Source organism: Nerophis ophidion, linkage group LG04 (genome assembly GCF_033978795.1).
Source record: "Nerophis ophidion isolate RoL-2023_Sa linkage group LG04, RoL_Noph_v1.0, whole genome shotgun sequence".
Classification (NCBI taxonomy): domain Eukaryota; kingdom Metazoa; phylum Chordata; class Actinopteri; order Syngnathiformes; family Syngnathidae; genus Nerophis; species Nerophis ophidion.
In genome coordinates this window covers 27,056,299-27,071,666 of record NC_084614.1, presented here as the reverse complement: position 1 = coordinate 27,071,666, position 15,368 = coordinate 27,056,299, and the positions used below count along the sequence as shown (strand labels likewise).

Here is a 15,368-nt window from a genome sequence, read left to right as displayed (position 1 = left end):
ATAATGCTTATCTGCTAAGCGGACTTTGTTTACACCTGTACAGATTCTTGCTATAACACATCTGTTGATTCCAGTAGCATGCAACAAGGATCAATTGTTCATTTATTTAACAGTGAAAACTAAGCTTGGCGATTATATGATCATCCTCGATGATCGTGATTAATTTGAGTTTGATCAGCTCAGAATCAGAAAAGTTTTAATTGCCATTGTTTGAGAACGGGTTCACAAACTAGGAATTTTACCTGGCGCAATCGTGCAACATAAAAGACATATATCACAGAATAGAATAACATGAGCTGTAATTGAGCTATCAGATCTTGGTATTGTTCATATATATATTGGTAATATATGCTTTTAGCATATATTACCTCGATCAAACATGGTGGAAATGCTTGTTAGAAAATACCGCAGTAATAGACAGTAGAGATGCAACTGTGCTTGGTATAAGCATGCACAGATATGTCTGACACCTTTATTGACAGTGATCCTGTGTGTCTGTGAATATTTGTGTGTGCTTGTCTTCACGTATGTGTGCGCGCGACCGTTCTTGTCCACTGTCACGAAAGTCAGGCTTGTCATGACGTGATATCCAATCAGCTTTGAGCCTTTTATCCCAGAAGAATTAAAAAAAAAAATATGACCAACACTTGCAATGAAGTTGAAACAACATTTAAAAGGAGTGGCCACCTCAGGGACAGATGACTACTGTAGCTCACATTGTGGTGGGTGCGGTAATCTTGCCCTGAAGGCGGACTCTCAGGCAGGCATGGAATGTTTTTGTGACTGAACAACTGTATTGGTTCCAAGTGGGAGAATAAACACACCTACTAATTTATTCAGAAAAATATATATAAGTATTTTTTAACCAATACTTTTTGTTTGTTAATGCTCTTATTCAACTTTTTGTTCAAATGATTTTTGAGTTTGTGAATTAAAAACATATTTTTCCTGAAAAAATTACGTTTTATGTGTTGGTACACATTATTTTACAGTACCTTAATTTTAATTTGCACTTTACTGGACTTTCATGAGATACAAGCCATCTTCTACAGTGTTTCAGTTTTAAAAAAACTCCACAATCTGTCACTTCTTGCCATTTGTCAAACCAGTGGTGACAAGCCCTGATATATACAAGTAATCAAATAATACAAACAATACATTACCATTTAAAAGTGTTGTTTGGTAAATTTTAACTTGAAAATAAAAGTGTTATAGTATTCAGTACGCCACTGATACTTTGTTTGCTGCAGAATAATGTTTGTGATGACAAGCAAAATTACAAAGGAACTTTGAGAGGAAAACAAGTAATTCTCTTAAACCGTCCAGAATGTGCCGAAAAAGAATCAGAACTGACACCCAAAAACTGAAATACAGACCGTTGCGTTGGGTTTCCTGTAACTTTGCACCTTTAGTTAACAAAATCATAGAAATGAACAAAATGATAGCTGTTGGCTGTGAGCATATATTACCTCAATCAAACAATGTCTGTTACAAGATACTGCAGTAGTTAACAGTAGGGATACAACAGTACTCTGTATCTGTATAATTCTGCAACGGACAATCAGTCTTTAATTAAAAAAATAATTGTGATAATTTTTTTGCCATATCGCCCAGCTCAAGTGAAAACTAATAAATATATATATATATATATATATAAACTCTTATTGAGCATTGGAACAATGCATAAGTATTTTGTACATCACAGCATACATTTATGTTTCTTTGTCTCTTTCTAGTAATAACACAATGTTGCCTATTCCTTGACAGAATCCACAAAAAATGAGACCATAACAAAGTTCCTGCAGCTCTGTCTGTTCCCACGCTGTATCTTCTCCTCCATCGACGCTGTGTATTGTGCCCGCTTTGTCGAGCTAGTTCACCAGCAAATGACACCCAACTTCTGCACACTCCTTTGCTACGACCGGGTGAGGCACTGCACAGCTTCCAAGTGCTTTTAAGGGGTAATGGGGTATAACATTAGTGAAGTTAGGGTTGGCTGTGCTATGCCATTTTGTCAAGGAAAAAAACTATTTTGATCATCAACAGCCCTATTTTATTAACACAAATATTAAGTGATTATTGGGTCAATTCAAAAACACGTGTAGTTTTCATATCCCATATTTCAATGCAAGTTTGATTATTAGTTGTGTAAACATTTTTATTTCTTCTGCAGGTATTCTCAGCTATCATTTACACTGTGGCCAGTTGTACAGAGAATGAGTCCCATCACTACGGGCGCTTCCTTTGCTGCATGCTGGAGACAGTGACCCGTTGGCATAGCGATCGTGCAGTCTATGAGAAGGTATCCTTCTGCGTGCATGATCGATAACATTCCAAGTACGAGTGTCCCGATACAATTTTTTCACTTCTGATACGATACCAATATTGGAGCCATGAGTATTGGCCAATATCAATATTGATCCGATGAGATATCAGCATGAATCAGCCATGATTTTATTATTTTGTATTGTGAATTGTTAGTAAAGGTTTGGTCATGTGAAGTTTCTTAGAACAATGGAAACGAAATGAAAACACTAATTTGTTTATTGGCTTGTGCTGTCTTAAGTTCAAATTCAGTGGTAATCTTTTTTGGCGACACCGAGTGGCCACAAACGGGCAGGTTTGTTTCTGGATACTAGGAATATGCTTGTGCCTTGTACACTGCCTGTGTAATATGCAACCATAATTATTAGACACTTGCTTACTTTGACAAGTGGGTTTTAGACTGCAATATTGTTCAATTAATGGTACTTATTACCAGGGATATCCATCCATTCATTTTCTACCGCTTGTCCCTTTCGGGGTGTCGGGGGGCCTGGCTGGAGCCTCTCAGCTGCACTTGGACGGAAGGCGGGGTACAGCCTGGATATGAATCCTACGTTTCCTGATTCAATTTGATTCCGATTCTTGGGGTTCCGATTCGATTCAGATTAATTTCGCGATTTAATACAATTCTTGATTCAACATGATTTTTGATTCAAGCCTATTGTCACATTTTATTTGGTGTATAAATTACAACATTTTCAAAACTAATTTCAGTTTACAAAAGCTCATCTTGGCTGCTGATGTAAGTGCGGACACGACCTAAAAATAATTTTTTTATGCAACGATTCTTGAAATATTTGAATCGATTCAAAATAGCAATAAAAATCACGATGTGGATGCAATTTGATTTATTTCCCTGCACCCTTACATAGGAAGTAAAATTTGTTTGCTTAGCTTAGTTGCTAGCTCCTATTAGCAAACAGCCTACCATATTTATGGTAAATAACCTGACTAAAATATAATATAAGACCAACCTTTTAGAGGACATTTAGCTGTTGACTGGCTGTCGAGCTTTGCAAAATGCGCTGCAGGGCTGCTTTTATCAGAGATTCTTAGATTTAAGGCAAAATCTGATGTTTTTTGTTATGCTAAAATCGGATCGGGACATTCCTTCTTACTTTACAAGGTTAGATAAGTTTGATATTACTTTTATCTCCATTTGCACATTTATAGGAGTGTGGTAATTACCCCGGATTTCTAACCATCTTGAGAGCCACTGGCTTTGACGGAGGTCAACAAGCAAATCCCCTGGATTATGAAAACTTCAGGCATGTGGTGCACAAATGGCATTACATGTTGACTAAAGTAAGCCATCTTAAATTGTGTGTTTTCTACTATGATTACCAGACTAGAGTTCTAGGAAACATATATTAATGTTTCCCTTTGGTCTATCTAGGCTTCAGTTCATTGCTTGGAAACTGGAGATTACACTCACATCCGAAACATCCTCATCGTTCTCATCAAGATTCTGCCGTGTTACCCCAAGGTTCTGAATCTGGGCCAAGCGCTGGAGTACCGTGTCCACAAGATCTGCGCTAAGGAGAAGGACAAGAGGCCAGACCTCTTTGCCTTAGCCATGGGGTAACATAGCATTGTGTGCAGTTTAGCTCTGTTTGGACTTTTCAAATGTAACTAGGGTGATGAAAAGACCCATTGCTTTATTTGTCACAAAAAAATAAGCACGATATTCACAAAAAAATCTGACATTACAGCAGCAATAGATAACAGTTCATGTACTTTCTAAGTGAACCTCTACAAATGAATATTAGCCTCAACATAACAAATAGTGAACCAAAAAGAGTTATTTTAATTTGCTAGTATGGCAGCCACAGTCTTCCGTCTCTTCTGTAAAACCTTGTATGAACCCTTTACATCTTGCAGTTACTCAGGTCGGTTGAAAAGCCAGAAGGTGCATATGGTCCCTGAGAATGAGTTTCATCATAAGGAGCCGCCAGTACGCAATGCCACCCCTGCCAGTCAGCAGAATGGCCCCAGCAGCATGACCAAGCCTGTCACTACCACAATCAAGACAGAGGATGGTATCTCAGAGGATGGTGGTGAGTGATGGAAGTTGGCATTATTCTGATGATCCAGGCAAGCCATTTATGAAGAATCTGTCAGAAAAAAAAAACTACTATTGCTTTGTTTGCAGAGCGGGGGAAAGATAAATCTCAGACCACCAAGCCAATAACCAAAGCCAACAGTGCAGCAGCAAAAGTGACAACTAGCAATGGGAATGGTGCTCCTAATAGGTAAGCACATCAAGGTCTATTATGGTGCTCCGAAACTAACTGTGCTTTAATAACTACTAATTCAAATCTTTTTGTCTGCCAGTCTTAATTCTCTACATGAATAACATGCTAAGGTTCAGCGCAATCTCATAGGCAGCCTTTTGAAAAGTCAAACTGTTATTCCTCTTTCAGCACTAAAGCCGTGAAAGAGCGGGACGACAAAGAGAAGAGCAGCAAGGAGAAAAAAGAGAAAAAAGAAAAGACACCAGGCAGCACTCCAGAAACGAAGGCAGATGCTCGCCGAGAGAAGCTGAGAGAGGAGAGAGCAGGAAAGGATGATCGGGTGGTTCGCGAGGGTAAGGAGAAGACGCCCAAAGTCGACCGAGACAAAGTCAAAGCTGAGGAGAAGAACAAAGATGACAAGGCCAAAGCAGGCAACGGGGAGTCCACGGAGCCTTGCAGAGAGCGCGATGCTATCAAGGAGTCTAAGAGCAAGGAAAAAGGAGACCGGATCGTTGTGACCACATCCCTCAAGTCACCTGTTCCAAGATCAGAGACAGCTGAATCTGAGAGGGGTAAGGAACAGTTCTGGTTGCCTGGTACACTGCCGCTTTCTATATAACTCATAAAGTCAACGAAAATAATATACCATTAAGAAAAAAAAAATGTGCGTGTTAACTCTTTCTTCCTTTCAGATCACAAAAGACGAAAGCTCGACGGTCACTCTTCTCCGTCCCACTCCTCGTCTGTTAAGGTTAGTATGGCTTGAGGAAGGCTGTGCCCGTTACTTCTCTATCTGCCGGAGCGTTCCCTGCTGTTGCACATTCCAGCATCCCTGAAGATCCCCAAGAAGAGTTTCCCTAAATGCAGGCTGCAAGGCATCTGGAAAGTCCCATCAAATCCACATGCGTTGGAAAGCATTCCATGGACATCTGCAGGATATTTTTTTCGGAATTGGGAGAAGACTCCTAAAGGACTTAGCGAAGAGAATATTGTATATATTGAGAGTATTTTTGTAGTGAAAGATATATCTATTTTCATACTACTGCAAGTGGTCGGTGTGCCTTAGAAAGAAAACGCATTTTATACGCATTTCTATATTCCTTGTGGATTTTTTTTCCTTTTTTGCCATTTAAGGGCAATTGCTTGGCAAGAGATTTTTAGATTTTTTTCCAAACTGAGAGTTTACACAATTTTCCTCCTTTTTTGTGAGCTGAGAAGATTTTCTGATTACTGCAATGAAAGCATTTTGCTTTGGCCCTGTCCCTCCATGGTTGCCAAATCCAGCAGTGAGTGGGATGCTGATGGAGTGCCTCTACACCGCAGCTGATCCACCAGCCCCACCCCCATCAATCGCTGTTCGATCAATCTTCCTGTCTGCAAGTCATTCGGTCCTGCCAGGCTCTGCCCTAACACCAGCTATCAGGATCAGCTGCTACACTACCTCCTGGCGAGCATTCCATGGAGCCACCAGCAGCAAAGTTCAACATTGATGATGAATTCCACATTCTTGAATCATCCAAAAATACAATGGAATATAAGCCTGCCTCCACAACAAAGACAGGCTGCGGGCACGAGGTAACATCTGGAGCTTTGCCCTATCTGCTGGGAGCTTGTGATAGGTCTATATTTAACCTTCCACCAGAGAAATAGGCTCCCTGTGTCATATCCTGAACTGTAAGTGACAGCCACAGTTATCACTGTAGGGATGTAGTTTATCCAATGCACACATGCAGAGTGATTTGTCTTGCACAAGTGCACACACACACCCAATTTCATGCACTTGCACTTTAGATGTATTCTTCTACATATACAATATGACCTTTTTTATAGTATGATGCCTTAAGCCACACATGTCTGCATTAATGACACTAGCAGTTATTTAATACTTGCTCAGGGTTATTTTAATTATTTACATTCCACATGATGAGCCAATTAACTCTCCTTTATGTGATAACATGTCAAAGCCTAAGCTCTTGAAGGTCAGATGTCAAGGGAGAAGTACGCTGTTGGTCCGGCCAGCCAAGCCCCTCCCACAACCCCAAAATCCTATCTTCCGACTCTCTACTGCTGTCTGACAACCTCCTCCCAAACCTCCCACCCTCCCTCAGCTCATCTGTCATCTCCATTCATCCCCACAGGACAATAGCAACGATCCCAAGGAGTCCACATCCAAGGTTTGAACCTAATTAGCTATTCCTTTTACAGTTTTATTTTATATAGAATGTTTATTGCCTAGTCTGCCCCTTTTTTTAATATCCGACCCAGTTAACAATCGCCTGAGAAATTTTAAGTGTAGGGTTGCACACTAATTGAAACAACTGTCAATGGAATGTGTGGTATACAGGTCACATTGTTGAAATAATTTTAGAAATAATGAATTTTATTAAATTTTTTGTACAGTGGAAATCTGTTGACTGTGCATACATCATATCCTGTATGTTGCACAAAGTTTCCTCTTATAACTCAAAACCACATGAATGGCACAATGGTTATAATAAGGGGTGTTCCTATCAGGGTTTTATGCTGCTGAATTTGATAAAGGAAAAAAATAAACCGCTGCCATAGTCAACAAGCAATATAATGTTTGTTCAATATTTTTCTTCATAATTGAATTATAACTAAAGATGCTCTGGTTTATCAACCACAGATAAAAATTGGCTTTTGTGATCGTCATTAGTCGATCTTGTACTTTTTCATGAAAATTACCCAATACTTATCTGTGGTTAATTGATTAGCGCATGTCCAGTTACAATTCACCTATGAAGAAAAATAATGGACAAACAGTACATTGCTTGTTGACTACGGCAGAAGTTATCATTTTTCGTTTATCAAAGAACCAAATTTGCGGTCGTTAGGGAATTTCACAAATATGTTTATGCCACTCACATTTCAGAAACCCTTTTTTTACATCTTCTGAATGAAAGATGCAAAAGAAATTAAACTTGGACATACTTTATAGAAGTCAATGTACAGTTTGTGAATCAAGAAATTACAAAAAAAGAGTTTCACTTGTCTAATTGACTGGCAACAAAGTACCACAGTAAGCATGTCTAAGTTTTGACCAAATTGTCAATATTTAGTGCGAGCAAAGTATTGTCTAGCACTGCTTTAATCATTTTGGATATGGAATTTACCAGAGCTGCAAAGGTTGTCACTGGAATCCTCGTCCACTCCTTCATTACGTTGTCACTGGATCTGGTGGATGTCGTGCAGCTTGCAGTCCTCCGTTATTCTGCTTGACGATGCTAAACAGTTGCTCAACTGAGTTCAGGTCTAGAGGAAACATACTTGGTCTCTCCATCACTTCATCTTTCTCAAGCAAGACATCTGGCTGGGGTTTTTAGGCTCGATATGTTGGAAATCTGACTTGTGGCCTAATTTCCAAATGGAGTGATTATGCTTTACAATGTCACAGAACAAGTTGGAATGTTCCAATACTTTATGTATTGTGCCAATTTTCACCCAATGTTTCCTTTAATAAACTAACAGCACACTCTTAGCCACACATCAATTATTTTCAGTGTTATACTACTAAACAATATGTACATTGACTTCTCCTAAATATATCCAAGCTTAATTTCTATGTTCCTTGATAAAAAAATATTTGCTGGAATATGAGTGAGTGTATTAACTTATGTGAGATAATATATTTTATTTTACTTGTAAATAATATAACTTTAACTATTAATTAAACATGTAGACAATATATTTCAAACATTTACAGCAAACATTCAGATTCTGCTAGAATCTATATGTGTTTGTACAGTGTATTTGGAAAATATTCACAGCGCTTCATTTTTTTCTCCCTTTTCTGCTACAGCCTTATTTTTAAATTGAATAGATTTTTTTTTAAAGAAGTCTTAATTTTTTTTCTACCTTTTAAAACATTTCCTTGTGGTCTACATAAGTAATGGTTGATCATTGGTCACAATTGTGCATATATAATGTTTTAGTGACCGTTTTCAGGCCGCTTTCTGATTGCTCTTATGGATGCGCTGTTTTGTGGGCGGTCTTATTTCATTGCCTCCATTTTGACTGCGTCTTCTCCCTGTCACCCATGTTGTAGTTTTAGCACTTTCATATGGAGTCTACTGACAGATATGTTAGAACTATACGCTACCTTGTATTGTAAATGGCAACAGCAGAGAATGCCTGTGCATGTATGAGGCAGTTTGCCCCACAACAAGATAGATAAAAAGAAGTAGCTTATTGACTACAGCGTTGGACTACAATGGTGGAGTTGTGCAAAGCACTTTATGTAAATTTGTACCACATAGAGATATCTGCTAATGTCACATCTGGGAAAAGTGTCACAAATTGGGCAAATTCCAAATAGCTCATTTGAAAGGTGTATGAAAGAAGGCAAGATTGTTTTATAAATATATCAACCATGCCTCCATGGTTTGATTGCACATTTTTGGGACTTGTGCAACTGCCAAATACACAACAGCAGGTCCCAATAGGTCAGAAAGGTTGGTTTTGCATAAGTGGTCCCCTTTAACTTAGAAGTGGCTTAAGTCAGACTACACCACTATACAGGGCTAATTGGTGGATCACTGCAGAGGTGGTTGTCCTTCTAGAAGGGTCTCCTTTCCGCAGAGAAACACATGAGCTCTGTCAGAGTGGTCACATCCTTCACTGAGACCCTTTTCGCTTTCTCGCTCACTTTAGACGGTCTTAGAAGAGTCCTGGTCATTGAAAACTTCTTCCAGTTGCGGATGAAGAAGGGCACTGTTCTCATTTGGACCTTCAAAGCAGCAGAGATCTTTCTGTACAATCCTGTCTCTGAGGTCTAATTCCTTTGCCTAATTCCCTTACCTTTATGTAGGGTCTGTGCTCTGACATGCAGACATGCACTGTCACTGTTGAACCTTTAATAGACAGGTGTGCTATTCTTAATCTTTTCCAATCAGCTCAATTCAGATTGTGGGCTCCAACTCATTTGTCAAAACATGTTTTGGATAATCAGTGGAAACAATTCGCACCTGACCTCAATTTTCAGCTGCTTGGCAAATTACGTGTGAATACTTTTGTTCAGGTGGTGTTTGGGTTATGAATGGGTTTAGTTTTAAAGACTGACGTAATTTGAGTTTTAGTGTGTCTGATCTTATAGCTAAATTAACTCTTAAATATTTTACACTGTTGACATAACACATTCAAGCCAAATTAAAAACAGTTATAAAAATACAGAAATTAAATGGTAATTAAAAAAAGAACAATTAATTGTATTCTTTTTTGGGAAGAGGTAGTAGAAGAAGGAGAACAAAAACAATCTTTATTTTCCTCTATCAACATAAACCTCAGTGAAATACATTAATTCTGCTCTTCCAGCCAAAACACTCAACTATTTCATCTCAGTAATGAGAACATTATGCTGCTTAGATATGGTCATTTTTTATGGGGGCAGATTATTTGCAGCTACTGGTGGGTCTTTCTGTTCTCTGAGATTTTTATGTTGCTTGTTTTCACTGTATTGGTGATTGCTTTTCTTTTCTTTGGCATAGTGCCACCAGAAGAGCCTGTCTTATGCTTGGGATAAATATTGAATTGCTATAAGTAAACCTAGCTCATGTAGTATTCTGCTGCTATACAACTATAAACTGGGTGAGTACTGACAGACCAAAAGGGTTTTAATTCATACATGGGTTCACTTAACAAGAAACATTCTACACGGAAAACCAACTCCACATATGATTTTAGTTTTTGATGCGATTGTAGAAGTGTTGTCATTATGTGGTGTTGCATTTAACTTCAAGGTGAAAAATGTGTTTAATTTTGGAATAAAGCTTTAAGTGGAAAAAATATGAAGCGTTGTGGATACATTGGGTATGCATTTTCCCATAATTAATTGTATCTTCATTAAATTAGTCAAGGCTGTCAAAATTAAGTGATTACTATTTCCTCATAACCAGATAATGAATTTGTTTTAGAAATCCATTTTACTTTCTTTTTTTTTTTTTTAAGCAAAACGCATATTCACAGACTAACAATTGTGTACAAGTTGTGCGATGTCAGCAGATGTGCCAGTTTAACTTTCCTTAAATATTATATATTCAGTCAATGATGGGATGTGTCAGGTTGTGTCATGTTCATGAGAAAGCAGCTTTTTGTGTTCTTGACATCATGAAAACAACTTTAAATCGTTTTTTCTGTTCTCTTAAATATGATAGATTTATCTCAGGTTTGTTGCTAACAAAACACAGATCTAGGCACACACTGCTATGACATTAATTAGTCACTTTTTAAATAACGGGACTTTTTAAAAGACCAACTATTTTGAAGGAGTTTAGTCTGCATGTGTTGACAAAGATTGATGACAGGTATCCATCATCGACCAGCATTCTTCATCATTCTTCTTTTTACTGTATTTACTGTGCCTGGTTGATTTCAAACTGACTTGCAAACCCCAAACATTAAGACATCTGCTCTCTGCTTTTCCTCTGTTTGGGTCTAATTGTCATTGCAGCACCACATCAACTACATTTCTGTATCCCGGTCCAAAAGCAGAGAGAGGGAGCAGGAGAAGAAAGATCCCGAGAATGCACTTGGCCGATGCAAAGAGAAGAAAGAAGAAAAGGAGCGCAAAGACAGGAAGAGAGTGAGTAAGAAGACAATTACAAATGTTTCTATCTGAAATACAACAACTAAAAGTTTGTCTATCAGGACCATGTTGTCCCCGAGCAAGAGTTCAGCCAAGAACCCAAACGCAGAAAGGACGAGAACGGAACCAGTAAGTTAGTCGACATTTCTGCCTTACCCCTAAATTCCACAGGAAGCGTCACGGCCGCGGTGCATAATCGCCACCAAACGACTGTTGCGGCTCCAGCATGCAGCAAAATAGCGCAGACTTTTACAAGATTTCCGAATACGCGCATGATCATTTGATAAATCAAACACTGAAGTAAACACAGCGGAAAGTCTTAAGCTTGGCCGTCCATCAATACCCACAAGTGGGCGCGTGTGTGACGGCACTGACTTGACTAGACTCTTGAAAAAGACATGCCTTATTGCAAAACGTCCATTCTATTTTCTTTATGGCAAGCGATAACACAACAGTGACATCATCCCTGGCGAGCATTGTAACAACACACAACTACCATAAACCAGACCCCTGCTTCCCCGGCTTCCGCTTTGACTGGTATTTGACACAGGACCCCATATGCGGACATACTGTAGCTTCCCAGGATATGCCTGTATGACTCTTTAAATGGGACATCCAGAATCAGCATTTGGGTCGACAAGGTGAAATTACATCTGAAAACCTTTTGACAAGTTGACTTCTTGTCCATCTCCGCCCATTAAAGACATTTTATGGTCTAAAATAGGATCCAACTTGAAGACAGACTATTTTATTTTCAAAGTAAACCTAAAAATGTAATTTGTATTTGTGCAAGGCGTCCTGTCCAACACGAGCAGATTTTAGCTAAATGTATCCGCCGTGTTGCGGCGAACGGCAAAAGTAGAAGCTCTTCGTATATTTAGCGCCGGATCCGTAACAGCAACGCCATGGCTGACACATTGACTTGAATAAAAATGGAAAGAGTCGGCCACCGAGGTGATTACGTACCGCAGCCGTGATGCATCCTGTGGAAATTGAAGGTAATGGGCACAAACGCATCCTCAAAAACATGTCTTCTCCTCAGATTTGTCTAAAAACAGTCAGAGTGTAAGTCCTTGTGACTCACCCGTCTCCATGGAAAAAGAGAAGAGTAAAAGATCGAAATCTTCCAGCAAAGAGAAAAGTGACTCTGTGAAGCCTGAGAGGACTTCTACTGGAGGGAAAAAGGTGTGTTGCTGAATTGTGCTCTGTTGTTTATGTTCCATCTCAATGAACGTTTGTGTGACTTGGTGTGCTGCAGGAGTCTCGACACGAAAAGAAAGAGAAGAGAGACAGCAGCGGAGGAAAGGAAGAGAAAAAACAATATCCTTAACTGCACTTTTGCACTGTGCTCCTTAATTTTAACATCTGGACACATCACATCAGTAGTTTCATTTACACCATCACGACCACGTCTATTGTACACGATCATGACGTCTTATGTACCTGACCATGTGTTATGTACTCAATCATGATATCTCATGTACACGATCGTGACACCTCCACCCCCATTTGGGACTGCCCGCACTGTTAACATTTTTTAGAACTCCATTCAAATGCTTAGAGTTCAGATATGGAATCAAATGATTGCCACCCCAGTAATGATTATCTTTCAATAAAAATAATCACAAGCTCTCATAAAGCACCCATATCAAAGCGGTAGAAGATGGATGGATGGGTGTTTCCATTGCCAGTTTATGTCGATATTTAGGTTTTGCGCATTTCTAGAGGTAATTGAAACACAGCTTATGTGACTTTTGGAATGAATTTTATACCTACTTCACAAATAAAAAAAAGTCAATTTTGTAATAATAACTAACTAGAAAATTAAGTTTACATTTTTAAAAACATTTTATATCTTATTTAACTGTCCTTGCAAGCCAGAGTTGGCATGCTGGCTAACTAGTCAAATATTTGAGTGACGTAGCCAAATAAGCTCTGGATGCGCTTTGTCTCGCCTCTACTTTAGCTGTGTCTTGTCATCTGTGATTGTCAGAGTCCTTGTATAGGGTCAGAGACTGTCTTTGTTAGGTTGCTAGCAATCCAATGCTATATGCTGATCAGCTGTACTCCGTACAGTCAGCCGCTGCAGAGTTTTTGTGTGGCCTTTTTCGAGCACAACCTTGATATAACACATTCTCACAATATGTATTTATTATTAATACAATTTGATTAAAAATGTCACAATTGGAAATATTTTTAATGGAGTCGGGATTTTTGTAGTCAAGTTCATTTTATGAAAATCTAAGGAGAAACGGGAAGAGTTGGCTGCTATGCATATGTTCACAATCATGACGTCTTTTATTTACCGATCATGTGACGTCTTACTGTATGTATGCAAAGGAAGGAACATTTCATTGTGTAGTACATTGCCACATGAAACTCTGACATGTTGGTCATCAGTTGCATCATTTCTCTTAACACTCACACTCATAAGTCGTCAGACAAGCACAGATAATGTGCACTGATCAGGTAAGATGCTTCTTTAGAACATCAAGGACTAGAATAGAAGAACATTCAGTCCATAAACGTCTCTCTGGTCTTACGTTCACCAGCAGGTCAGGAAACGCTGATTTTATCTGCAAGACATCTGCAACTCATCTGTGCTTTAACCTTTGATCCTACGATCACTTCTTCTGTTTTAAAATGAGCACCCTTCAATGCTGGTGTGGCATCACATCATTCATTTGCCGTCTGCATCCTGCAGAAAAACAGTTGAAATGTTTCCCCAATTCTACAAACTCGAGCAAAAAAAATGCTCTCCTGACAATGTTGATATTTAGTAAAGTGTTGACTGTAAGGAGTAATTATGATCTTTGTAGCAGCTGCTCTTGGACTCATTAAAGTCCATGTCTTGTTTTGCTTTTTATTTTGGCTCTTTTTGTTGGCAGTAATATGCTTTCCTTATTCATTACCTTCATATACTGAGATAATTTTTAATTTATTTATCTCCACCTTTTAACGCCTGTTAAACAATTAAAAAATATATTTAAAAAGAAAAAAAAAAGACCATTTTGTATATTGTGTACAATAATAAAGAAGGAAACTTGTTTTTTCTGCTCGCTTTTTTATGGCCCACAATTTGTCATTCTGTGGTTATGTGCAAATTACATTTTTACATAAATTATGACAGGAATTATGAGAGACTCCATTGTGTTAAAAAAAAAAAAAATGAATTGTTAGAGTGCCACACAGCAAACATCGTGAAGCTCTGTTCTCCAAAAGAAATTACTTATTTTAAGAAGTCATTTTGGAGATTTTATCTGCTGTACTCAATGAGTGTACGCTTGTTTGTTTTTTGGTTTGTTTTATTTAAAAACACGACAAATAAATAGTTATTTTATAGTGCGTCACTTTGCTGTGGTCTCTTTTTTCCCCACTTGGTTTAATGAAAGATACAAGTTCTTTAAAAAAAAAATCACGTTTTAAATATCCGCGACTGAAATAAAGTGTACAAACTTGCGTCAGAACTATTTGCTAGTTTGGCAGCTTTTAAATGACTAACAGTGGGTCTCTTGAAATATGTTTGTGATCTTTAACAATGTCTTCATTTATTTTAACATATTTCAAATTTGCTTGTGTTTTGCAATCACAAGAGCCTCACTTTAAAAATACTTTTGTCTAATTTCCCCCCAAATATAACATACATTCTAACTACACAACTGAAATGATTACTGCATATGAAGTATTTTAAAACTTAATTCCATCAACATTAAACATGACATTACAAATATAGCCAGCAATGTATGATGTCCTTATAACACACAATTCCCAAATCTTATTGGTTATATTACACTTTGTCTAGTTTGATATTCCAGTATTTCCATTCTGCGAGGGTGTCTGTCCTAAAATAGAACTAACTGTTTTTTGCACTTACAACAGATGACCAGTGGGTGGCATTATATCGCAACACACAATAGCGACTGATCCATTTTGCAATATATATTATCTGCATAAAAACTTTTTGAATAATGTCCACCGTAGTGACAACTGTACAGTAAAAAAAAAAGTGTTAATATTCTAACTATGCTATACTTTTGATGCCTTTTTAGATTGATAAAATTAAGATCTGTTTTCTGGTAAATTTTATTATTAGTTATTAATTTAATAGTAGTATGCATATTATGAATACAATCGCTTTGACCTTTTTTGCTGTTTTAATTTTTAGACATTTTAATGTTTTTTTAACTTGAGTGTGCTGCAAGCTATTG

General features: G+C 38.0%; 1 protein-coding gene across 6 annotated transcripts in view; it reads left to right on the top strand.

The window, feature by feature from the left end:
- Nucleotides 1-14,505, top strand: part of thoc2 (THO complex 2) — a 47,422-nt gene extending 32,917 nt beyond the window's left edge. Inside the window, exons 25-39 of one of the 6 annotated variants that reach the window (XM_061897730.1) lie at nucleotides 1,768-1,925; nucleotides 2,174-2,302; nucleotides 3,499-3,630; nucleotides 3,722-3,906; nucleotides 4,207-4,382; nucleotides 4,478-4,577; nucleotides 4,749-5,131; nucleotides 5,252-5,310; nucleotides 6,698-6,733; nucleotides 11,026-11,157; nucleotides 11,223-11,289; nucleotides 12,203-12,345; nucleotides 12,419-12,480; nucleotides 13,588-13,629; nucleotides 13,713-14,505. In XM_061897730.1, the coding sequence (XP_061753714.1) occupies nucleotides 1,768-1,925; nucleotides 2,174-2,302; nucleotides 3,499-3,630; nucleotides 3,722-3,906; nucleotides 4,207-4,382; nucleotides 4,478-4,577; nucleotides 4,749-5,131; nucleotides 5,252-5,310; nucleotides 6,698-6,733; nucleotides 11,026-11,157; nucleotides 11,223-11,289; nucleotides 12,203-12,345; nucleotides 12,419-12,480; nucleotides 13,588-13,615 (1,790 nt within the window). In that variant the 3' untranslated portion in view covers nucleotides 13,616-13,629; nucleotides 13,713-14,505. Of the gene's footprint in view, nucleotides 1-1,767; nucleotides 1,926-2,173; nucleotides 2,303-3,498; nucleotides 3,631-3,721; nucleotides 3,907-4,206; nucleotides 4,383-4,477; nucleotides 4,578-4,748; nucleotides 5,132-5,251; nucleotides 6,135-6,523; nucleotides 6,734-11,025; nucleotides 11,158-11,222; nucleotides 11,290-12,202; nucleotides 12,346-12,418; nucleotides 12,481-13,587; nucleotides 13,630-13,712 lie in introns of those variants that run through there. The other 5 variants (XM_061897729.1, XM_061897728.1, XM_061897727.1 and 2 more) reach the window with 5 other exon arrangements.
- Nucleotides 14,506-15,368: the final 863 nt, after the last annotated feature.